At 40.7% G+C, this 26,915-nt stretch overlaps 1 protein-coding gene across 1 annotated transcript in view; it reads left to right on the top strand.

Annotated features, from left to right (window-relative positions):
• The window catches only part of MUC6 (mucin 6, oligomeric mucus/gel-forming), a 124,097-nt gene that overhangs the window by 50,581 nt on the left and 46,601 nt on the right, over window positions 1–26,915 (top strand). Inside the window, exons 2-3 of the mRNA XM_048853131.2 lie at window positions 10,897–11,091; window positions 17,274–17,336. Coding sequence (XP_048709088.2) covers window positions 10,897–11,091; window positions 17,274–17,336 — 258 coding nt within the window. The remainder of the gene's footprint in view (window positions 1–10,896; window positions 11,092–17,273; window positions 17,337–26,915) is intronic.

Here is a 26,915-nt window from a genome sequence, read left to right as displayed (position 1 = left end):
AAACTGAGAGAACTTGTCACTCCCATAGTGCTCTGGAGCATGTCTGCTGGCCTGAAAACAGGAACCCAGCCAAAAAGATTTTGGGAACAAGCAGTGTGAAGTAAAAAAAAAATGGCAGCCGTTGGGTAGACAGTTGTCAAGAGACATGCAAAGCTCTTGTTATCCTCTGCTTGACTGGGAGTATGGGAAAGGTCTAAACTCCTTTCTCTTATCTCCTACACTGGGTTCCTCTGCTACCTAGTTCTTTCAGAAGAACTCCCTCCAGGCACGGACTTTGAATGAAAATACCAGTGTACTCTAAATCAAGTGAGAGCTGAGATGTCAAAGACCGATGACAATGTTACCAAGTGGAAGTTAAGGAACGGCCCCAAACATGAATGTGGAGAGCATAGGCAAGCACTCGAACATTGCCTGACGCAGTGCCATCTGTCAGCATCTTGTACTCTTGAGGAATTATTCGAGACAAGTGACAACACCCGGTCTTGGCTGCAGCTTTGGCACAACAAGCTTTGATGGTGACCACTGTGTTCTATATATACTTGCAGCAAGTTCCGACTTCCGACTCTGAAGTGATCTGGGTTGCACTGAAAAGGTGCTTCAGCGAAAGGGACTCAAGTCAGTTTAATTCTGCTGCTGCTGCTGCAACCCCATACACAGGGTAGAAATGGCGGAGAAGCACCATGCAGGAAATAGAAGTGGTGAAGGGAGTAAACAGAGGAAGAAGAGAGGGAAAAAACTGCACATCTATACAAGAATTCCCATTTACTGATAACCTTCCTCCATCCTCTGCCTCTTTGTCTCTCTCTCTCACCACCACCACAAACACTGCAATCAGCTCTAATAGCACAACTGCTCTGGATGCCCAATTTATTTTCTAGTGGCTGCCTTGGCCCACACAGCAATACTCCTCATTTGCTTTTGATCTGCTTTAAGTAGGGAGAAAAAGGGAACTTTTTTGTCTGCTATACCCTTGGCATCAATTATGACCTCAAAACAAAGTGCTGAGTTACACTAGACTTAATCCTGAACCAGTCCCAAGTAGGATGTGCCCCTTTTTGCTTGAGATAGGAACTAAAGTGAAACACTAGCACCAAAGGATCCTCAACACCTCACTTTGGGTTTCTCTCTGTTGTGTTAGCATGGAACAGATACACTACAGGTCCAAGCTTGCACAGAAGCAAGTTTGTTCAATAATTAGACTTTAGCTACACTCTCCATTTCCTTCCTGATGGGGATAGGAATGGGGAAACCCAGCCATCACCCTGAACTGTGTATAAGGAAACTGTTGGGCACACATTTCTACTGCATACAGCAACTGGGAAAAAGGGAAAAGAAACTCTAGACCCCAATAAGTTGTTTTCATGAACATAAGTGAAAGGGGAGTTTAATCAAAACCACCTCCTTGGGTCACAGAAGAACCACCACCTGAAGATTCTGCTCATACACATGGCCAACCAGCATAATACTTGCGAGCCCACTGTGCAAAGCTCTGGTTTGTAATTAATGTCCATGCTGGAGTCAGGTAAACCTAACAATTTGTTATCATTTACCGGGTCATAGACACAACCGGTCTGTTAACTTCATAATCATACAGGGTTTGATTATTACCGGATGTGCAATGAAAAGCAAACAGGTAATGTGAATTGGGAATCCATTAAGTACAAGCTAAGACCTATACTGCTAAATGAAGAAACCAGAAAGGTTATTTACACAAATATTAAGAGCTGGTAACAAGAAGTCAGTGGTAATCAAATGTTTACATTGCCCTTTTATGTGTGTGTATTTTACCATAGATAGGGTGTCTCCTCTGAATGCTGGAATAATACCTGCTAAGAATCACTGAAACCGCTTTCAAGTGCGCACTTTTTTTCACCCTTTAATTGCTACATTTCATTTTTCCTTCATTCCCATATTTATCAGTTGACTTGGCTAAGGGTAAGAAGCAGCGGTTCCCTTTCAAAGCTGCTTGACTTGTGGGGAGGGTAGAAAAGAGACTTGAAATGAGATTCATCCCCTGTCGTTCAGAAGGTTGGAAGCCGCTTCCACCTCCTCCTCCTGACCTCCTCTTCCTCCAGGAAAGTTAGGATTATAAAAACGATCATATGGATATAATAAAAGTGTGACAGAGCTGAAGAAGGCGTGGAGGGGGGCAGATTAGTGATGGCACTTTCACAAATGCAGCTTAAAGAACAGAGGCTTCTGGCCGGCGTAGTGGCTGAGTGGTCCTCTTCACTGCCTCGGCTAACAGCACCTAGGGGAATTATAGTGGTAGCAAATTCAGCCCCGGTAGCCAAGGCTGGCCTTAGGGAAAATGGTGCCCAGGGCGAACTTTCTTTGGCACCCTTTAAGTACTGCTCACCCAGCAGTGGGCGGCCGCCCAGCAGGTAAAGTGGCAGCAGGTGGAGCAGCAGTGAAGTTGCAGGTGTCATGCTGCCTGGCTCCTGCCCCGCAGCCCCCTTTATCCACTCCTCCCACCCCCCAGGTGGGCACGGGCCTTCTGCAGCCTCTTGACCACGGCACCTTGGCCAGTCGCTCATGTCGCCTGCCCATAAGGCCAGCCCTGCCTGAATGCCTTGCATTGCTACTAAGTATCCCCTACCTCGGGAATTGCAGGATAGACATAACTTGCATCCTGTTACTTACAATTGTTTGTCCTTGTGTATATAGCTATGCAACTGTTATGATTCTTTCCCTGTACTGAAATTTAAATCTCTGAGAACTTTTCTGTTTACTTTGGTTCTCTCTTGTTGTTTTTCCTTAACCTAAACTAAAAATTTAGACTAGCACTGTCTCTCTGCTCTTTGAGTTTGGTGTATGCTATTTACCCACCAGTTACTGTGACAACTACTATTTCTTCTGTAGAAACAAAGGATAGAGTTTAAAAGTCCTGTTCAGACCAGTGTGCATATATGACTGTTAATATGCCTTTGAAAAACTCAGATGACTAAGAGAAGTTAAGCTTAACGAAATTCTAGTTCAGCTGGCTGAATTAAAGTTGGAATGTCAGGCATAACCGCAAATTGCCTTGATTTTACCATTTTTAAATTTCATTTTTAATATTTCTAAAACGTATTAGTCAATCAATTGTAAACAATAAGGCATATCTTATACTATTGTATAGTAACAAAGTCATACATTATTACTTCCTGATAAACAGTAAGGAAGGCATGGATACATTACCAGATACCATTCTGATAATGTTTTAACTATATTATTAACACTTGGTAGGTTATTTGTAGGAACACTTAAAGGAAACTGTTACCTAATAGTCTCTCTTTATATGACTGGTGAAATAGCATTTAGAAAAAAAATAGTCTATTCTGCCCCACTCCCCCAGTACTATAAATGCTGTCAATGAATCAGAGGGTATAGAGAAAGGATAAACATCATCATCAAAATGTTGGAGAGACTGCAATTTGAGGAAAGCTTAACAGTACTAAATACTGAGTCACATAACTTGACCAAATGAGGACTAAAGGGGAAGAGAGGGGAGAGGGAAGATAGTGGAAATAAGATAGGTAGCGCTCTGGGGATTACATAAACTGGTACTGTTTGTGGTGACTGTCTAGAGATATTTCATAGAATCATGTTTTAATTCTAAAAAGAATCACAAGATGTAAATGAAATCTTAGACTCTTAGAGCCTGAAGCTTTGATTTACTCACTTTAGGTCAAGTTATGCATGGCCCTTATGTAGGTGTAAAGGGTGTTTACAGGATGTGTGCGAAGAGTCACATCCAGTGAAGCTCACATAAAGTACAGGCACGACTGCAGTTCTTGCACTTGGGAGCACACTAACGTTACTCTTTTCCTGTGCCTTCAGGGTACACAGTTCTTCAAAGCAGATTTAAGACAGGACCTTTCAGAAACAAGCAGAGTTTTTCCAGTGGAGCAACAGGATCTGCAATGTACATTTACCAAGCCTTTGCAAAACTCATTCAGAGCATACAAACAAAATAGCATAGAAGTTAAACTTGATAACACTAATCCTCTACTACATTTTCCTTTACTTACTTGAAAGATAAGAAACACTCCAAAACAAATTTCAGAGTAGCAGCCGTGTTAGTCTGTATTCGCAAAAAGAAAAGGAGTACTTGTGGCACCTTAGAGACTAACCAATTTATTTGAGCATGAGCTTTCGTGAGCTACAGCTCACTTCTGAGCTGTAGCTCACAAAAGCTTATGCTCAAATAAATTGGTTAGTCTCTAAGGTGCCACAAGTACTCTAAAATAAAGTTTCCTAAACAATATTAGTTCATGAGCCACTTTCTTAAAAAATTGATATTTCAAGTACCATATGTAAATTTCTCCTTTTTGCACACATTTATTTTAAGTCTTGACAGGCTTAGTTGAAGTATTTCCCGACTCTACAGTAAAATAAATGTCTAAGGAAGCCCAGAGTGTTCAACTATAACATCTTCTTTAAACACTGCAGGATTTTAGATAGTTATCTAAAAGAAACACAGTGACGCCACCATGATTATTACTTATATCTTTCACTTTATTCAAATGACAGGAAACAATTCTTGAGTCATAAATAATGTCTGTTTTCATCTATTTTGGTGAGTATGGCTGAACTGCATCAATGGGCAGATGTTTTCACTTGTTTTATAAGTTCCAAGTTCCTGCTAAATCATATCTGGATTATGGTTGAACATAAGCCAAAGGCTTAGCTGGAAGTAGCGGGGTTTATCTGGGCACCAACCAGCTTCAACTCCACGAAGACTCTTGCTCCTGATCAGATCCAGCCCCCTTTCCAAGCAGGCTCCTGGATTCCTGCAGTGCTGGGCCTGGTGCATCCTGCTAGCAAGAGTCAGGTGAATGTCCTTAGTCCAGTAGCCAGGCTTTTATCCACTTGACCAAACCAGCCACCCACCAACCATCCAGGTATTGCCAATTCTCGTGATTTTATTGTGAGTCTCATGATTTTTGGTGTATTGCTTAGACCCCCAGCTCCTAACTCCTAGAATCAAGAGATTCAAGAATCTTCCACTCTTATATAAACAGATTTTCTTATATAAACTCAAGTCAGTCAGTGTACATTTTTTGAGGTGCGTAGGTATGAGAGCAACCGAGCACAGCATAACTGAAGGAATGATGGAGAAGTGTAAGGCTTCTGAAATGAGGACACATATGTCTGACTTCTCAGGATAAATTTGACAACACGACCATAAGATGACTGAAATTGAGGTGATGAGAAAAGTTTTTGTTTCCTTGCAGAAAACGTTGACTACTAAGGTGGGGGCGGGGGAACCTGAAAGTTTCCAGCCCACAACTTTTGGTTTAAAACCCAAAATTTTGATTTAGAAATGCCTTTGTTGTGCCTCCATGGCCACTATAGTTCAAGAGCCTCATGTCCCCATACTCCTCTGTGCGCAGGGCTCCCTGGCTAGAATTTTTTTCCTTTGGAAAATGCTGATTCATCAAAATTGACACAGTCCGTGGAAATATTTTTGTTGATACCAGGCAAGTTGACCAACTGGCCAGCTTACCTTCCTGCCTGGGTTCTCGCCAGCCAACCAACAGGAGCCCCTGGGGTGTGCAATGAACTCAGCCTTAAGCAATTAAGTGTGCAACCACCTAGCTAAGTTACACAGACAATGCTGGTGAGACGCAAGAAGGCAAAGTTAGAGTTGCTCTTTCTATATTTGTTGAGTAATGCTAGACTTACTGATGTTTTAGTTTATTTTGAAATAGTGTTCTACTTAGGTTGTTTTTATATAAGGTAGATAGATCACATAGTTACAAGTTTAACTCTATCTTAACCTAGTCTTTTGTCTAGATTTCACTCCTTTATTCAATCCCCACCAAGCATTGGTGTTGCTGAGGTTGTTGGCTCTTCTCCAAAGCATTCATCCAAATCACTGGACTCTGACTGAATACTTTCTTTCTTTTTATTCCTCACTTAAGGTGTTAGTGTGAGAACAGAAGTCAGGGACAGAGCCTAATTCCAGAAACTGGATATGAAATGTACAATGTGTATGCAGACTAAGAATGTCTCTTGAACTTTCTCTGGACCTTGGCATTATACTAAATATCCCTATGCAAAATGTTTGCAAAAAAGTACTTCCTGAATTTGAAGTTTGTCTGTGCAAAGGCCAAAATTATCATATACAATGTGAAAGACTTATCCACACAGGGGTCAAATTCTGTTCTTATGAACAACTAGAGAATTTTGCTTTGGAGAATCATTCAGCATCCTTTTAGTTGTCACAATAAGAATTTAGTAAAATTCAAAGAGGGATCAGTTGTTAACCTAAATAACAAGACTATCCAAAGTTATAGCAGTTAATAGCAACAAGGAGCTTCTGAAAGGATAAAAATACCCAGCATTTAAAGTAATCTCCAACTTTTTGGGATGAGATTGAGACTTTCATGGGGGGGGCAGATTATATCACATCTGTCTACTGCGGGATTCTTCCACCTTCCTCTGAGGAATCTGGTTTTGGCCACTGCTGGAGACAGTATATTGGATGAGATGGACCTTGGGTCCACTCCAATATGGACCATGTAACAGGAACATAGGAACTCCAAAGATTTTAATTTTCTTTAAAAAATTGTATCGAAACCACTCTTTCTCAAGTGTGTATTTAGTTCAAGTACATCAGGAGAAAATAAAAAATATTTCTTTGAAACAGTCTGTACTAAAGAAATCAAGATGTTATCATAACAACCCACATTCTTCTAATCTACCTGCCACAAAGAAGAATGGTTTGTCATACTAGCTACAAAATGCTGTAGATAGTAAACCCCTGCCTGAAATGGCAACCATCATAATGAAGATTCATAGTCCACTTGACAGCAGGTAGAACCTGGGATGACTTCGGCAAATGTAATAAGCATCTCAGTCATGAAAAATAAAGATCATTCCAACTGAATAGCAACCACAACTAGTATAGACTCTGGCTTTAAAATCCTTACATCACCATCCATACTGGTTCTCAAAAGCCTCATTCAGACTTAATATGCTTGAGATATGGAAGGTTTTAATTATCTAGCATAAATGGTTAAGCATGGGCATCAATTTGTTGAAAGATTTGTCTGAAGGCCCGCCACTTAAGATCATCTAGAACAGAGGTTCTCAACATTTTTCTTTCTGAGCCCGCCCGCCCCCCCCAACATGCTATAAAAACTCCATAGCCCAGCTGTGCCACAACAGCTGCTTTTCTGCCTATAAAAGCATAGGTGCCGGAACTAGGGGTGCAGCCACATCCCCTGTCTTGAAGTGGTTTCCATCATATACAGGGCTTACAAATTGGTTCAATGGCCCTCAGCACCTCCACTAAACACAATTTTCCAGTGCCCCTGTATAAAAGCCAGGGCTGGCATTAGGGGGTAGCAAGCAGGGCAATTGCCTGGGACCCCACACCACAGGGGGCCCTGCAAAGCTAAGTTACCCAGGTTTCAGCTTCAGCCCCGGGTGGTAGGGCTTGGGGCAGCAGGACTTCGGCTTTCTGCTCTGGGATCCAATGAGTCTAATGCCAGCCCTGCTTGGCTGACCCCCTGAAACCTGCTCACAGACCCCCAGGGGGCCTCGGACCCCTGTTTTTTGAGAACTGCTGATCTAGAAAACACGAGTTTCTGCTTGCCAATCAAATTTGGAAGTACAGTAAAACCTATGCCTTAAACTGAGTTACACACAAAAGTGTTTTGCCTCTTCAAAATATCAGCCCAACTGCCGGTTCTTGTCATGTTGCAGCTGATATCAATACATTCAGGAATGAGCAAAGTAACCCTAACAATGGCCTAGAGCAGTGATACTCAGACTGAGACTCATGAGCCTCAAGTGGTTCTTTAATGTATCTCCTGAAGCTCTTTGCAGCATATGATAGTAGAACAGTGTTATTTAGTTATTAACCAATCAGGATGTTTTACTATGTTATTAACCAATTAAATTATCAACTTGCACTAAGTTATTAATTTATTTGCTGCGAGAATCAGATAGATAGATAGATAGATAGATAGATAGATAGATAGATAGATAGATAGATAGAAAATGAAACAATGAATTCACACTATTGTGGCTCTTTTGGATAATGTTGATCTCTAATTTGGCTCCTGAACCACTGCAGTCTGAGTATCCCTGGCCTGGAGAGTCTTCAAAACTAGAATTGGTCCAGAGCTATAAAATGTGGATCTTAATGTGAATTTTTCCAAAGATCAAGAAGCAGAAGGAATGAACAAATGCTGGGTTTTGGTTTGGCCCACTATGGAGGCAGGCCCTCAGCCACAAAATTTGTATCCGTATCCAAACTTCCCCAGGCCCACTAGCCAGAACATGATAGGAGAAATACATGTAACACTGGAAGTGGAACAGCTTCTTAGAGAATGCTTAGAAAGCAAGTGTTCCCTGAAACTAGATATACCTTAATGAAAATCCTACTTAAAACATACTGTGCAATAATAGACTGTCACTAAATTAAACTGTTTTAACTGTCTCCATATAGACAGCTTCAGAGGTTTCCCTACATTTCTCTGTCATTGCAAAACACTCAAGCAATATGTTTTCTGGAAACAGTTTTCTGGAAACCGAAATACAACTAAATATTGAGAGCTTTTGACTGGAAAATGTATTAGCATTGAATGATCTTGGCTCATATGACCCGTTCTGATTCCTAAAAGCTATGGTGACAGCCAAAAAATCATAATGAAGCCATGAAAAAACAGAATAATACCAAATATTAATCAATGGAATAACAGATTCGGACAAAAGCTGGACAGATTATTACAGTGACAATGGCAATTTCCACATATACAACCAGATATGTTAACTTTTCACTGAGCTCTGTAACCAAAACCAGCTATTCATTCAGTGAAACCCTGTGAATTTCCTCTGACTACCAATAAACGTTTCATTGTTGATGCTCAATCTTGATCTGTCCCCATAAATAAAATATGCTCCTGGGTACTCCTTTTAGTTAATTTTATCAAGAGCATTGTGATATTTGGATGTCTTCATATTTTATGAAGCAGATTTTTGAGTCATAAGTTCTAAACTGATTTAATGGCCATCGTTTCTTAGCTAGCTGAACTTACTGCATTTTCTCTAATAGAATGAGAGGCAGCTAAGAACAATGCAATAAATCTGAGAAGCTGAAAATAGCAATCCTTTGTTGGAAATGTTTTAATTAGCATTTACCAGCATATGTACTTTAAAATCATTTTCTTACAGTGCAATGTATGAATGCAATATGTATGTTTTCTTACAGTGCAGTGTATGAATGCAATATTAAAAAATTGTAAAAACTTAACAACAAAGGAAGGCTGCAGGTTCAGGGGAATGGTAATGGGATATGAAACTTTTTACCTCTAGATCACTGGTTTGAATCCAGCCAGGTCCACAGAGACAGAGCTGTTAATGTTTGATGGCTATTTTGTGCCCTGTATGAAATGAAATAGTAGTCTTATTCCAGTTTCAAGTGAACGCGTTTGATGCCTTCACTTACATCTTCAGGGTCTGAAATAATCTTGCTTAAGGTGGCACTGGCAAGTCAGAGTTAAGACACATTGGTTGACCAGTATATGGCCAGTAACAACGTAGGTCACCATGTTATTATACCTCTCCTGTGGATAAATGAAGGACTTCATTTCCTAAAGTTGTCAGTCTGATACTTTTACATCAGCACTACATTTACTGTTGAATGTCCAGTCCTGCAAATGCTCCACTTGTGGAGCTCTCATTGAAATCAATCCGGCTTCATCATCCTTTCTTGATAAAGAAGGTTTTATGATAAACGGTAAGAAGAAAGGGTTACTAACCTGTTCTTTAACTGTTGGTCTGACATGTGTTGCACATGTTTATTCCACTTCAGGTGTGTGCACCCCAGTGTGCAACTGTGAAAGATTTTTCCTTCAACAGTACCTGTCAGGGTGGCACATGCACCCTCTGATGCTTTGAGCTACTGCAGATGGTGTAAAGGGCGGAGCCACCCAGACCTCTCTCCCTCAGTTCCTTCTTACCAGATAGACTCCAACAGACAGGGGGAAAGAGGGTGGGTGTGGAATGGACATGTGTAACACATCTTGAAGAGCAACAGTTACTGAACAGGTTAATAACCATTCTTCTTCTTTGACTGATTGCACATGTCCATTCCACTAATGGTGACTCACAAGCAGTTCAGTTTGGAGGTGGGATCGCAGTCTACCTAAATAGATACTGAAGGACCACATGTCCAAACCTGGCACCATGTCTAGATTGTTGAGAAATGGCACAATGCGAGGCAAAATTATGCACTGATGACCAACTTGCCACTTTGCAAATGTCCAGAATGTGCAATTGGGCCCGAGAGGCTGCCAATGCTGCATATGATCTAGTTGAATGCACCAACACTTTTCTTGGGGTTGTCACATTAGCCGGCTTGTAGCATAAATGAATATGAAAGGAGATCTAAAAGGAAATCCTTTGAGAGGAGACTGGAAGGCCCTTCAGTCTGTTTGCAATTGCCACAAATAGCTGTGACAATGCCTAAACCACTTAGTGTGGTCCAGGTAAAATGCTGAAGCTCTTCTAATGTCCAAGGTGTGACCTTTTTCTTCATCTTTATGATTATGAAGCTTTGGGTAGAAAATTGGTAAACAAATTGCCCAATTAAAGTGGAAGTTGGACAACACTTTAGTGAGGAACTTTGGATGAGGGCAGAGGTAAATCTTGGTGTTATAAAAGATAACATAAGGAGTTTCTGAAATCAGAGCTCATAACTCACCCACTCTCCTGGATGAGGTGATTGCAATCAAAAAGGCTACCTTCTTGGACAGATGAAGGAAGGAACAGGTAGCCATTGGTTCAAAGCTGGAACCTATTAACTTTGCTAACACTAGGATTAAGTCCCAGGGGGGAATAGGATCTCTACTTGGGGAAATAACCTGTCCAAACTCTTTTGAAATCTGATTGCCATAGGCTTGGAAAAAAGGGAGCAGTTATCAAGTGGTGAGTGGAAAGCCCAGATAGCTGCCAGATGGATTTTGACGGAACTAATAGCAAGACCTGTTGTTTCAGGTATACAAGCTAGTCCAATACCTGATGGATGGAAGCTGGGAGTGGGGAAACACCTTTCTGCTGGGACCAGATGGAGAATTTCTTCCATTTTGCCAGGTAAGTATACCTAATAGAAGGCTTTCTACCATTTAAAAGCACATCTTGAACCTCCTTTGAGCAAATTTCCTCCAGATGAGCCAGCCACGGAGCATCCAGGGTGTCATGTGTAGGGTCTGTATGGGGGGGTGAAGGAGAGGCCCATTGTCCAGAGAGATCAGGTCTGAATCCGCTGGAAGTATCAGAGGATCTTTGTCCAAAAGGATCAGCAAAGTCAAAAACTAATGTTGTCAAGGTCACACGGTGGAGCTACAAGTATAACTTGAGCCTGGTGCTGTTTGATTTTGAACAACATTCGGGTAGAAGTGGAACTGGAGGAAATGTGTACAGGAGTTTGTCTGTCCAGGGCAATAGGAAATTGTCCATGAAAAACTTTGAGCTGTGACCTGCTCAAGAACAAAACCAAAGACATTTCCTGTTTACTTCTGTTGAAAACATATCTATGTGGGTTGCCATGGCAGTGGTGATGGTCTTCATGAGAAAGACAGGAGTTCATATAAAGAAAAGGAGTTCTTGTGGCACCTTAGAGACTAACACAAGTTTTGTTTTGTTTTTTGTGAATACAGACTAACACGGCTGCTACTCTCAAAGGAGTTCATATGTTTCCTTACCTGATGACTCGTTGATAAGGTGCCAGTTCAAGGCTCGGTACTGTCCAGTGTGATGGTCATCCAATCCACCTTAGATGCACTAGGGTTGCTCATCAATGGAGAGAAGTCAATCCTGTCACCTGTACAAAGGATAAAGTTTAGGTGGTCTTGGACTCTGTGGACGCTATGTCTCTGCTTCTACAGCTAAGATTCCAGACAATGCTAACACTGCTTTGGACCTGAAGACCCATCCTACCATGACTGTTCAAAATTGACACTGCTTTTTGGACATATAGCCTCATGCACTTACATAGTTCAGCATTCCAGGCTCCATCTCAGGAAACTACAATGGTGGTTAGCATTGGGGTACTCACTGATCCATAATCCCCTAAACATGTTAGTTTGGATGTACCCACAAGTCTTGACCTCTCTAGACTGGTAGAAAGACTCTTCAAATATTTGTGTGGGAGTTCCGTTTACTCCTCCTCAACCAGCTTTCCCCTTAGTTACAGATGTGTCTACCCTCATTGTGGGGCTTACCTTGGGTCCCTGCAGACTCAATTTTTGTGGTCTGCCCATGATTTGAATGCCAGAAAAGTGAGGGACATCCTTCTAGCTTGTCTGGCCTTCCTTCCCCTTATCAAGGGGTAAGATCTGCTAGTACTAACATACAATACAACAGCCATGTCCTATGTGAACAGGCAAGGAGGGGCCTGGTTGAGTCTGCTATGCCAGGAGGTGATGTGGCTGTAGGATTTCTGCATCGCTATTTCTATCCACCTCAAAGCCTCTCATCTTTCTGGAGTTCGAAGTACTCTGGCAGACTGGTGATGCAAATCATTCATGAGACGCTATGAGTGCTCTCTTTGCCCAGACATAGCCAGATCTGTAATATACAAGGGGCTGCAGACAGTCCAAATGGTAATAATATAAACAGTAGTGGGATTTGTCAAGCACAAACCTGAAGAATTTCCTGTGGCTCTGGTGTATTGCCACATGGAAATGCACATCTTCTAAGTTGAGGGGAACATGCCAATCTCCAAGTCCGTGGAGGGGATAATAGAAGCCAGAGTGACCACCTGGAAGTTTATTTCCTTCAGGAATTTGTTGACCTTTCTTAGGTCTCAAATAGGCCTGAGACCCCCTGTTGCTTTCAAGAGCAGGAAATAGTGAGAGTAAAATCCCTTTCCTCTGAGAAACAGGAACTTCCTCTATGGCTCCCACTTGGAGGACAGATTTACCTCCTCCAGGAGAACGTTCCTGGGTAGTGATGTACAACCAAGCACTCGGATAAAGAGACAGTCAGTTGGTAACAAGAGGGTAGGAGTGGCTGCTACTCTGGAAACTGGATAAACTGGTATCTGCAGCAGAAGGAAGGAAGGGGTGGTCTTCTCCTATAACTTCTGCCTTTTTTCTGTTTAGATCCTGGATGCAAGGCATGAAAGTAGGATACTGGTGAGGCTGCTGAGGACAAAACAGCTTCCTCTTCAGAAAAAGATGCCCCAAATTTGAGCATCACCCTCAAGTGCTTAAGATTATGCTATTTCTCATCGGTGTGCACAGAAAAAAGCGATGGACCCTCAAAGTGCAGGTCCTGTATGGTCTGTTGGACTTCTTGAGGGAGACTGGATGACTGAAGCCAGGAACATCTACATATCGTAATGACCGATGCCTTGGCCCAAGCTGCCAAGCCTGCAGTGTCCAAACTGGCCACATGACTGGGTCGATAGGTGCCAAGCAAGGGCTATTGCTGTAAGTGATGTGGCCATGAGATGTAAGAGCAAATCTCTGAGTCCAACAAGGAATCCACTTCATCTCACTGGGGTGGGAGGTGGGGGACTATTCCCATCATTGCTGGGGATAGATGCTGGTGCCTGGAGAGAGTGGTACCAGCGAGATCACGGCCTACTTTCCTCTAGATGGCACCACTTGGAGAGGCACTTGAGAGGCTGGAAGTGCCCCAAGAACCAGTTGATGGGTTGGCACAAGCAAAATAGGTGCTGGTACAGAGTGTGAAGACTCCTGGACCACCAAGGAAACTGGCACCAAGAGATTTAGCAGTTTCCATGCCACTGTGTAAGCCTTTGTAGACAGTACCAGAAAAATCCTTGCTGTTGAGACATCAAGGGCTGTACTGTTGAAGTAGATGCCACTTCAGGGGCCAGTCTCAATGGGACCGTGGCTGGTGCTGGAGTCAATGGACCCCCTTGAACTGATGACTGTCTCAAAGAGGTCGTCTGCTTCAAGTGCATTCCACTACCCTTGTCCTTACTGGGCTTCAGTGCTGAGGATCTCAATCTCTCGGATGCTGAGCCCTTAGATACTTTCTGGTGCCTCTTCCTCAGTACCAGCAAGGTTGATTGGCCTGAAGGCTCAGTCAAAGCAGGAGGAGCACTTGTAATGGACACAGATTCACTCAGTGCCCACTCCAAGCAGAAAGGCTCCAAAGTTGGGTGCAGTGCTGCCACCATCTGCAGAAACTTAAGCCTCACTCATAGTGACTCATGAATGATCTGCTTCACCAGTCTGCCAGAGTATTGTAAACTCCAGGAAGGTGAGAGACTTGGAGGTGGATAGAAATAACAATGCAGAAATTCCACAGCCTTATCACCTCCTAGCATAGCAGAGTCAACCAGACCCCTCCTTGCCTGTCTTTCTTGGTTCTAGACTTAAAGTTTCTGCAAATTTGACACTGATCCCTGACATGAGTCTCCGCAAGACACTTCAGGCAGTGTGGGTCACTCACTGGCATTGGCTTCTTGCACGAGAGGTACGGTTTCAGCTCTGGTGACTGAGGCATTCCCCAACACCACTGTCAGTACCCAAGAATGGGTTCTAAAATGTCTGAAAACTCTTAAAAAGAAAATGTATAATTAACCAACACTAAAAACTACTAAAATGGGTGCAAACTATATACAAATAGAAGGCAAATCTTGCACTAGCAAGAACACATGCTCCAACAACAGTCATGGGTGGTAAGAAGGAACTTACCATCCTGGGCGACTCCATCCTTCATACCATGGTGCAGCAGCGGGCGCATGCACTGTCCCAATAAGTAACGCTGAGGGAAAAGTCTCTGACAATTATGCACTGGGTGCAAACACACCTGAAGTGGAATGGACATGTACAATCACTCAAAGAAGAAATACCTATTTGACAACAATGATGCTAGGTTGTTGTCATTAACTCAGTCAAGGAGAAGGAAGACTCATATTTGGAAAATATCAATGATTCAGTAGATAAGTTAATAGAGAATGCTATAATTCCTGATTACGATTGAGTGATTAAGTTCTAAAAGAAGAAAAAATGAAGTTTCTTGATTTTGTTGCATTAATAAGAACTTAGGAGCTAATTCTTTATAAAATGTAGTATATTATATGCTAGCATGAAGCATTGTGATAGATATGATAATTGATTTAATGTAGCATTGGCCTAATTAACCTTTTTTTTTTTGTGGTTCAAGTTGTTCTGATGACTTAATATTTTACCATTATGGTCAATATTTTCAAGAGTGACTTGTGATTCTGGGTGTTCAACTTGACACCCCTTAAAAAGACCCAACTTTTTCAGAAAGTACTGAGCACTCACTTTTTAAAATCAGGTCCCTTTAATGTATCTCAAGTCTAGGACCCAAAAATAGAAACACTCAACATTATGAATCACTTTTTGAAAATCATGGCCTAAATTTATATTCTCTCACTTATATCTTCAAAAAAAAAGTGGGGTGGGGGGGCGCTGATTAAATTACAAGCTTTTAGGACTACAGGAAGGATTAAAAGATAAACATATTCGGATAAAAGTCAAAAAAATCTGGAATATTTAAAGGAAGATTTATGAAACAGCTAAATAGCTCAGAAAAGAGAGCTCTTATATGCAGTTTAATATTTATTATGTTGGCATACAATGTCCAACATTAAGAACAGTCAATGGTAGCCAGAATTTAAAGGCACATACAAAGGAAAAATATCATTCAAAACTTGTCACTAAAGAATCATGGGTCAGATTTTTAAATGTGCTGAGTACTCACAACTCTAACTGAAGCCATGTGAGTTGCTAGTCATCAGTATTAGCAGCTGATCAACAATTTTATATCAAAAAATTTTTCTATGGAAAATTAGATTTTTGACTTAAAGAAAATTTCCGCAGAAAGTTTTTGATTGTTTTTTTGTTGGAAACCCACCCCCAAAAAATTTTCAGCTGAAGATTTTAGATTTTTGGCCAGAAATGTTTTGGTTTTCAGTTGCTGAAAATACAAGTCAGTTTTTCAATGAAAAGGTAAAATGTTTTGCTAAAACAATTTCCAACCAGTTCTAGTCCGTATCTCTGAAAGATCAAGCTTCAGGACTTTCACTTCCTCACTTAAGTATTTATTTTCTTACTGAGAAAATAAATACTTTCTTACCTTTTCTTCTTTCTTAAATTTGTCTTCCTATTGACTTTTATTTTAGTTTATATCTTTCTTATTTATGAAAAAATAAACATAAAAAAACAAATCACCAGAAAACACTTGGTTTTGCATCCATACTATAAATATGCTCAGATTTGCTTGGGCATACACTGAAAATGAATAACCATAGGTACCTTCTAGTGAAGCCTAGGGAACAGTGTCTCCAACGTTTAGGAGTTCATGACTTTGTCACAGAGTTTAAGGCCAGAAGGTCCTATCAGATCAGCTAGTCTGACCTCCTGTATATCCAGCCACCTCAACACCAAGCCCAAGAACCAGAATTAGATCAAGGTATTATGACCCTCAGGAGACTAAACTATTGTATGCCGCAGGCAGAGAACAAGAGGGACTGAGGTGCACCAATACCCAAGGACTCTGTAATGGCAGATCCTTAATTTAGAGAGATATACCCTAATTATCCTGGCACCTATGTCCCATGCTTCAGAGGAAAACAAAAGAGAACTTCTGAAATTATCCTTAAAGCACAAAATGCAGGTTATCTGTGCTTCTAAACTACCCATAGTAAGCATGTCAGTGTGGATGCACCTCAAGTGGACCTACACATACTCCACACTTTATCAGGGAGTCTAATCCTGTGCTTAGCCAAAAGACAAGAGCCTTCATTGAAGATGCCAGCAGGTGTGTGCATTTGTGAATGAACAGCAACATGAAAGACAGCTTAAACAGATTTCAAGGCCAGGGTACCTACTCTCTCTTTTTTAAATGTTGACAAAATATCACTGAACGTGAGTGGTGCACAAATGTAAGGAATGGAGGGGAGATGTGGAGACAATTTGAGCAACAATATTCCACTAAAAATAATGCCTGCCCTGCTTGTGCCCACCAGTCAGCTTGGCAACAGAGATGGGGTTAGGAACAATATGAGGAGCCACTGAAGGTGTACTCATTTAGCTAGGAGGAAAAACTAGGAAGGGCAGAGTGACAGAAACCCAGGCATGTGATGGGCTGTACAAAGATGCAAAGAGGGTGGTCCATATGTAAAAAATAGAAGCCAAGGAGAATGTACATGGAGAAGTGACCCATAAACATGGTATTTTCACAGGGAAAGGCATCTTTTTTATATATCACATTGTTATAATAATGGAAGAACATCTGTAGCTTAATTCCACTCCTTTTTGTCTCAGATAAAGATGCCACATCAATCACCATGAGGAATGACGTCCTCTCTGCACAGAATTCGTACAAAGGTAGCAGCAATGCTACAAGCTACCACCTTGACCCACTTAACATGCCTCGACTCTGGCTGAAGGGCTCTCTTCTAGAGAGCTACTAAACAGTGTTATAATGGGATAGCCTAGTATGGAAACTAACATGTCAGCGCAAATGAAAGTAGGATATCTGGAGCCGAGATGAAATTTCCCCCATCCTTCGACAAGAGGAAACAAATACTATCACTTCTGTGGAAGAAAGGATTCTCGCCACTTTGCTTGAAAAGTCAATCAAGGAAAGGATGAATAAGACAGTTATGAGAGAAAAATAAGAGTTAATCAGAAGGTCTGAGATCTGTAATGTTCATTCATACTTAAGCATCTCTCTCCCTACACCCCCCTCCCCATTCCAGTTCACCCCACCTCTTCTTATTCCCACTTGGGATATTGGTCCCAAAGTTACTCTTCTCCTTATCAGATCCTATCACAATTTACGCATTACCGATCTGCATTTCTTTTGGACATGGTACCAAATTTGTACAGTCAATAGTGTTAAATGTGTTTGAACTGTTGCAACGCATCCATTAAACTGCCCTTGGAAAAATGATAATGAACTGGAGGAGTTTTGTGTTTTCCTTTTTTTTTTTTTTCTTCTTTTATGAGTGGCATTTAGGTATGTTGAGCCTGATAAGGTGGAAGATCCTGTTTGGCGGTTACTCCACTTTGCCAGCTGTTGCAATTTCTGAAGTCCAGGGGAATGAGGGAGGGCTTTGCCATTCTATATATAAAGCATCCAAGCTTGAAAAGGCAAGCTTTGAAGGTGGCAGCAGCCGCACTGCCCCTTTTGAGCAGGTAGGGGCGGAGAGCCCTGAAAAAAGAAACTTCGCTCAAGGCTAACACCATGCTTTTGGCACTACTACTACTAATTTCCTGCAGTTTTCTACACTGCACAGGTAAGTCTAAGATCTCTAGCTAGAAATGAGATGTCTTTTGTTGGATGTTTGTGTTATTCAAAGGGAAATAGGTGGATAGTGAAACAAGAAGAGATTGCAGTGTGTGATGTTAGAAGATTCCATTATTATACCAACAGTACATGTGATGCAGACCTTTTCCCCCATCGTCAGTGGAATTACAATAATTTCCATTGATATTTTTTCCCATCAGAAGTTTAAAATATGCAACTGCATATTTCACAAACACATGACTGAAAATACAACCCAGTAGAACAATTTTAAATTATCCCCCCCCCTCCTCCACTCTCTCTATTTGGAATTTCTGGTTACTGAAACTCTTGGTGGATCACTGACTGCATGGTACGTAGTAAGTGAATTATGTCACATCCCTCAAAAACATAGAACCTTCATGAGCCAATGGTAAATTGTATATTGTGTTTGCAAACACAAAGGGTCTCCACCCTGCAGTAGCTCCACATTGATGCTAGTGGGTGACCTGCATATGTACCCTCTGTAGAATAGTGCCTGTTAAGATCAGTGCACAAGGTCTTAAATATGTGTCAGAGAAAGGGCATAATTTTTCTTTATTAAACCCATTCTTTAAAAAAGGACTTCCATGCTTGAAATGTGGGAAATTGTTCAAATCTATAAAATGTTCAAATGAAATCTCTACTGGGTTTTTCTAGCGCTTTACACAAAATTAATCGATTTATGTTTCATTAAGGGATCTGCCCTCCCACCCCTCTCTGGCCCAATGTTTTTGGATGTCATAGATTATTTATTTATTTATTTTTAGGCTTGAAAAGCAAACATGTTGAATCTTTAACGTGCCTCTTTTTCCCGCAAGTGCTTGCGCTGGACTATTTGAGGGCCTTCTTTACTTTGAGATTAATCTGTGTGTTGTTTTAGACTGTGGTTTCCTTTTCTTCTATTTGTTCTATGTCTGCTCTGCAATTATCAGCTATTACAATTGCTCTGAAGGCTGCCAAAAATGCTTCAAGCACATAGTCTAAGCTGTTAAAACACATAATTTATTTAGCTTAGTTTGAACAAAGCTAAATTTATTTCTTCTGTATTGTGTTTACCACACTTAATGGCCCATATAATACTAATCCAGTAACAGTACATATTATTCTTGAATCAGAGATTTGTACTGTAACTGGAGAAAGAAAAATATGAACAATTAAAGCTTATGTAAACTCCACAGGCCAATTTTTGATCTCAGTTATATAGGTATAAATCCCACAATAGCTCTACTGACTTCATTAACAACACTGTAACCAAGATCAGAACATGGCCCCTGAATCCTAAATCTAATTCAGGTGCCATATTCCAAGTTACTTATCAATATGGTATCAAGTATCAGATTTGAGTTCTGTAATAAGTCATCATCAAAGATGCTTAAAGTGCAGTTTTAATAAAAGTAAAGGTGTCTATAAAATTACATAGTGGGCTTCCATTTTTGCTCAGTGTCACTGATGTCCAGATCAACTGTATCCAATTTTGAAGTCAAAAGATTATTTATCTAATTGACATCCCTGCATAATCAACCTAGAATGTGAAAAATCAAACTGTGGTGGGGTTTTTTTCCCCTCACCTAACCACCAGTAATAAAGATTCTGTAATCAGAACCTCAGTGATAGTTTAGGGATGGTACAGAGCCCTTATCACTGTTGTTGTTTCAAGACCAGTCCAGATAGATAGTAGCCAAAAGCTACTACCATTGCTATTTGGTTAGCTTAGGTGATAGTTTCAATGTAGTTCCTAGTGGTCAAGTCCTTCAGTTGATATCTTTGTTAATAGTCACTGCAGAAGAACCAAGGAATTGATAAATATGGAGGCTGAACTTTCTTACCTCTAAAGACAAACCCTCCTGGTCAAAGTTTGAGGCACACTGATGGGACAGTGCAGTTGTACGTCTAATACAAAAAACTATAGGACTTAAGTCACTTGCTAGGATCATCTGGGTATATCTCATTTAATCAATTCCCTGCCACTGTAGAGGCCTCAGGCTTTCATGCCTCAGTCCCTCCTGTTCTCTGTCCATGGCACACAATTGTTTAGTTTCCTGTGGGTTGTAATACTTTGGTCTAATTCTGGTTGTTGGGGTTGGCGTTGGGGAGGCTGGATGCTGTTTGTTGGTCTGTGATATACAGGAGTTCTGACTAGATAATCTGGTGGCCCGTTCTGGCCTGAAACTCTATGATTCTATGTCTATGGCTCCAGGCCTACCCAATGTAGCACCTTTCATGAATACTAAATGCACATTTTTTAAAAGAGACATTAAGTGGTAAATCCACTAAGGAAGCATGAAGCAAAATAGAGCCCAGGTTTTTCTTCCATAGCTCCAATGGCTCTGCAGTGCTAAGAGGAGTAAAACTTATTTTTGCCTGTGAAGCACACAGCTAGACTCAGACACACAGGGAACAGAAATGTTGAGTGAGATGTTGTGTCATTTTTGCATATTTTGCCTGTAATCACGTTATATTTAAATGTTAACCCAAACATTCACAGTAAATTGAGAATTTACTGTTGAATCCTGCTCCTCCACAGACTTCCTGTGTAACCTTGGGCAAGTCACTTAGCCTCCCTGGGTATGTCTACCCAGCAATTGGGAGGGGTCATTGTAGCATGTATAGGCATACCAGAGCTAGCTCTGATCAAGCTAGCTTGCTAAAAATAGCAGCAATGCCATGGCAGCACAGACAATGGCATGGGCTAGCCACCCAGGTACAAGCCCACCCCAGAGCAAGGGTATGTACTTAGGCAGCTTGCCCATGCCACTGTCCATGCTGCCATGGCTTCACTGCCATTTTGAGTGAGCTAGTTTGGATGCTGCAATCACACACCCCGATTATAGTATAGACATATCTTTGGGCCTCAGGGCTTGTCTACACAAACATTTAATTCGCAGCAAGCTGGGTGTGAGTGAACATACCCCACACTAGCTCGCCACGCCCAGGGACAGTTGGTCTGTGGCAGGCTACTGTGGGGTAGATTCACACCCCAGCATGCCACAAACTAAATATTTGTGTAGACATATCCTCAGCTCTCCATCTGTAAAATGGGGATAGTAGCACTGTCCTACCTCAGAGGTGTGTAGTGAGGATTAATACATTAAAGTTTGTGAGGCACTCAGCTACTACTGTGATGTGAGCCATAAAAGTATCTGATAAATATAGATAGAATGTGTGCTGCACGACCAAGAGAATGATTAGCTATTCCCAGACTCATTCCCTGACAAGCAGCCATGTTTTGGATGAAGGATTTAACATTACAATTACACATTTTAGACATAATATTCACATTGTTCAGTTGGGATTATAAAAGTAAATGCTGAATTAGTTATTTCAAACAAGTCTTTAAAACATCATAATTTTAAATGGACATGAATCTGCACCTAAACCTGTGATCTGAATGCCCCGATCTTTGGTTTGGGAGTTTTCAGAGTTTTGTAATCTGGATCCAAACTGCATGACTAGCGCTTATCTGTACAACGGAGTAAACCAAACCTCCTAGATCCCATCTCCCTCCCCTGAACTCTGGGAGTTTCAGATCTGTATCCAAATTTTGCAGATTAGGCCCATCTCTAATTTTAAATTTAAATACTCATTGTTGCAGTGTGTATATGGTAAAAAAGCTCTCGGAAATCTTGACACTTGCTTACTTGTTCTGTAGCCAACTCAAATAAGTGTACATTAGCTTAATACAGCAAAAATGACTGATAATGCAAACTGGATTAAGATGCTTAGTTTTAACCATAACCTGATATAAGGGCTCCTACTTTACTGATATTTAATTGTGGCTTACTTAGTTTGACTGTCACAGTAGACTTAGCCAGCCTTGGATCCTAAAGAGATATTGTATACTTATACAGTACTTACTATAATGATGTGCATTGCTAGGTACTCACATAGAGGTAATCATGCTATGCTGGCACCTAGCCGAGAAAGAGATAAAAGTAATTTAATAACTGCAGACTGACTAGAAATAACAGTGAACATATTGTAGTTAGATTAGATTATTACTATTGCAGCTACAAGATAAGTGTTGGCATTATCTTTAATTATCATTCAAATTCATCTTATATATTTTGGTTATTTATTTTAACCCTCTTATCTGCTTCTCCAGAGTTACAAAGTATCAGTACAGAGTGTACCCCAACCAACCACACACCTAGCTACAGCATACAAATTCTTGCAATTTCTGCTTGTCTACCTACCCATAAGTAATTTCACAACATACGTACACACTTGGAGATGTGTATGTTATTTACTATAGACTTCTTCAAAACATGCTTCTTTCAATTTTAACAATTCTGTACCAAAATAAATACTGTATCATTTATAACATCTGTGTGTATATCTACCATCTTTAAAAAGTGCCACTAAAAACAAATTAAAAAAAAAAAGTTCTAAGCTTGATTATAAATTTAGGAGTATTTTTACTCTTAATGTGAGGATAAGCTCCTATTAATACAAATGTTACAGGAGGTGTGCAGATAATATATTACCTGGTGTATTATCCCCTTCTCTGCTAGGTTTTGCTGAAGTTCCATGCTGCAGTAGAACATGGCAACATTCCTCTGAAGCAATGATATTTTGTAGGAATGTAGGTGGTTTTAAAATGACACAACTAATGCTGAGCAAAAATTGAAATTTCCATTTTATGGGAAATGCCAACATTTCAACATTGGTTTTTCACCCCAAATTGTGACAAAAAGTTGCAATTGCAAAAATTTTTACAGACCAGAAATTCTGAAAAACTTTGATTTGGAAATGTCAAACAATTTCATCTCAACATTTTTATTCAAATGAAACATTCTGACATTCCCAAAATAGAAATGTTGTTTTTCAGTTTATTGAACTGCCCCAAAATGTTTTGTTTCAAGTTAGTTCAATATGAAACTGCATTTTCACATAGTGGTGCATTGCCTTATGGGAACCGTAGTTTGGGAATCCAAACTCCCACGATCCCCAATGAGCCAGGCTCCCTGGCTGGACTACATCTCCCACAGTACACCCGAGTAATGTGACTCCCATGGTGCACCAAGCAGCTTAGTCAGAGGAAAATTCACATTGCATTATGGGAAGATTTAGTCCTCCAGGAAGCCCAGCCCACAGAAGAAAACAAGGGCCCAAAGTACAACTCCCATAAAACAATGCATTGATAGGGAATGCAATTTAATATAATTTTGAATAAGTTAAACACAGAAAGTTCTGAGTCAGTTCAAAACCCCAAATTTTTCATTTCAGTTTTGCCAACAGAAAATAGCAAATTTCTGGCAACATCAAATTTTTCCCATGGAAAATTTCCATTTTTCAGAAAGTGCATTTTCTGTCAGAAAACCATTTTGATGGAAAATTCCCACCCAGCTCTTACATAGGACTGCACACGATGTGCAGTTTGATTAATAAAATTACCAGGATGCTCTCACTAAATCTTTTTAGAGCTAGACAAAGAAGGGTGAATATGCCTGGTGAGCAAAATTACTGTATTATAATCATTTGCGTAGTTCAAGTCTGACAGGATCAAGGCTGGGCTACAGGCTGTCAATATATGAATCTATATTTTGTAGAGCAGAAATTTTTGGAGCAAAAAAGCTAGTGCAAATTTAATGTACTTAATTATTTCTGTTACATTTGCATGTCCCTTTACTCAATACTATTTATCCCATTTAGTTATTCCGCTCCCTGAAACAAAGTAAGAGTAGCATAGACTTAGCATTTTGAAGCTGTTTGGCATGCATGAACTGTGACAGGCATTAGAAATCAGCACACTATCTATTCTGACCTAAAAGATTCGCATTTTTGGGGACCAGAAGCATAGACCTCATGTTTTGCATCAGGCTCACTAAATGAGTCTGCCTTTCAAGTGATGCTTTAAGGCTCTCTCTCAAATCCTGCTTAGCAAGTATCTACAAAAGGCATCAACTTCTGTGAATAGGGGTAGGAGTGACTCCGGTTTCACAGCCTGGGATTTAGGTGTAGCAACTGAGGAATTTTTCACCCACCTTCAGTGGATTCATGAACAAACTGATGACTCCATACAAAAGGCTTGGAATATTCAGCCACCTGAGCAATGAAACCTCACTTACCATACAGCCATCTTACCTAATTATGTGTGCCTCTCTTTTTGCTCCTCATTGTAACGGACGCCCTGGGAACATACCAGGGGCAGAAGAGGGCATAACCGGAGCACATTGTCCTCTGTAAATGCTTGACAAGCATTACAACTCATAGGGATTATTTAAAACTGGCAAAATTAAGAGCAACCAGTGGCCTCCTCTGTTCTAAATTATGCCAGAAGCTGAGAGCAGCCTTGGCCAAGCCCAGGATCTGAGGCTATACAGGTATAGTCTCTCATGTTCTGATATTAGCTATCTCAGACTATTGTGGAACTAAAAGTGCTGATTGCCTGGTGAGGTGACTGGCAGCTGGTGGTCGAGTGACTAGTGAAGTAGTTCCATGAACTTTTTCTCTCGTCACTTGAAGACAACAAAAAATGTTTACATTATTACCATTACTGGCTCTAAGGGATTGGCTATATGAATACTTAGTTAGCAACAAGCTAGTGTAAATCTACTCCACACTAACCTGTCACACACTAAGTATCCATGTGAATCTTGCTGCCGTGTACTAAAAGTTCCCCACTTTGAACAAGGAATAGATTAAAGTGCACTAAGGAACTTTTAGTGTATGGCAGCAAGGGTCTCACAGACACTTAATGCACAGCAAGCTACAGTAGGGTAGATTTACACTGCAGGTTGCTGCAAACTATGTGTTCATACACACAAGCCCTAAGGTTATGAAATTTCATTTACTTTGAACTCTGTAGTTACTTGTTTCCTTTGTGAGACAGCACACCTCTGATGTTGTCACAGGTTGTGAAGAAAGCATTTTTGGTAGGTGGATTTCAACAACTTCAGTAATTTCCCATCTATTTAGGGCACTTCCCATAGATAGCTCTCATCACTGCAGTGTCTTAGCTCTCACAGACATAACTGAATTTATCCTCACAACAGCATGTCTGATAAGTACTATCCCAGTGGGAAACTGAGACAGGGTGATTAGGTAATTTGCCACAACCACAGGAATTGAACTATCATCTCCTTAGTTGCAGCTCATTGCCTTAACCAGAAGATTATCTTGCCTCAAATCTCTCCAAATGAGGAGTTTGTGTATTTAAAATACCTTTACTTGTAATCCAGTTTGGCTGCCATGATTCTTTCCAGATTTTCTATGGCTTTACAAAATGTAAGAAGAGAATCATCTTGTTAGCTCTCTTTCTTTCCTCTGCTGTCTCAACATCACACACCAACACCTGGGGAACTACCAAACATGGCTGCTGCAGACGCCACAGTAACTCCTCTATGTGCAACAAGGCTCTTCAAAAATAAGATTCAACTGGACTTAATTTGACTGAAGTATTGGGATCTCTTCCACACATCTAGCTTCTGTAAAAATGCCAGAAAACACTATATCATATGTGGCCGTGAGACCTTGCAGAAAGTTGAGTCATTCAATATTTAACTTGTTCCTGCTCATAAAAGGTGCCATAGCAGAGAATTTTTCACAGTCATCTGTCCCTACTATCATCTTGCTCTACCAAGAAACACTTGAGTATTGAAGACCTTCTCTCCAATAAGCACTAGTGGGAATACCTCTTTTCATTAGCTGGCTATCTATTTAAATCAAATTCTGCTTAAGGGAGACAAAGGCTGAAGCCTGAGAGTCAAAGCTATTTTAAATACAGATAGGTCTCAACATCAGCCCACATACAAACAGGAGAGAGCACCTCAGCCATCCTCTCTACTCACTACTCACAGTGCCAATTGTTTCATCCCACTCAGTCAACCACTGAGTGTATAGGAATTGGGTAATATCTGTTTAAACAGTTAATGAGCCCTCTAGTGGCCATCAGTGTCTTTTGTGTTTCAGAAGCCACCAGAACTCTGCAGAACAGCAATGTATACATATAGCTAGGCCTTGTATGTTATATATGATTAGCAAACTTTTGGGTTGTTTCTTCGTATTATGTATGTTGTGTAGCATGCAAAAGACACAACAGAGTGATATATGGCTTCTGCAGGATGCGCTTTGCTCTTGCCTCTTAAAGTACCTTCCTACCAGTTGAAGAGAAGCAGTTCATTACAAGCTGTGCATGCATTGACACAAGCACAGTAACTGTTATCTGTACAACAGTGATGTCCACAATAAATCAAGGGAAAGGAAGGAGCTTTTAAAAACTGATGCTACATTTCTGTTTTGTCTTGTAATGTCGACTTATCTATACCTTTTGCTTTCACAGGGCTTGAAGGGAGTTATATATCCCATCAATTTCTCTACAGGCAGAAGGAGCTTCTGAAAAGAGGTAAATACTTTGCCTGTTATTACACATTTAAGATGAGGTTGTGCCCAATTAGCTCCAATCAGGATCAGGGCCCTATTGTACAAGGCACTGAACAAAACACATAGTAAGAAAGTCCCTGCATCAAGAGGCTCATGTAAAACACTACCTTTATGAATTCTTACTGAAGGGTTTGCCTACAAAGAAATAGTAACTCACAGGGTCCCAGACCTCGGCTTCCTACCCGAGCCCAAATGTCTACAGAGCAATTTTTCGGCCCCAGAGCCTGGACCCCATGAGCCCAAGTCAAATGACT

Source organism: Caretta caretta, chromosome 6 (genome assembly GCF_965140235.1).
Source record: "Caretta caretta isolate rCarCar2 chromosome 6, rCarCar1.hap1, whole genome shotgun sequence".
In the NCBI taxonomy this organism is placed as follows: Eukaryota; Metazoa; Chordata; order Testudines; family Cheloniidae; genus Caretta; species Caretta caretta.
The sequence above is the reverse complement of the archived record's forward strand: the minus strand, read 5'-3'. Positions and strand labels throughout refer to the sequence as shown.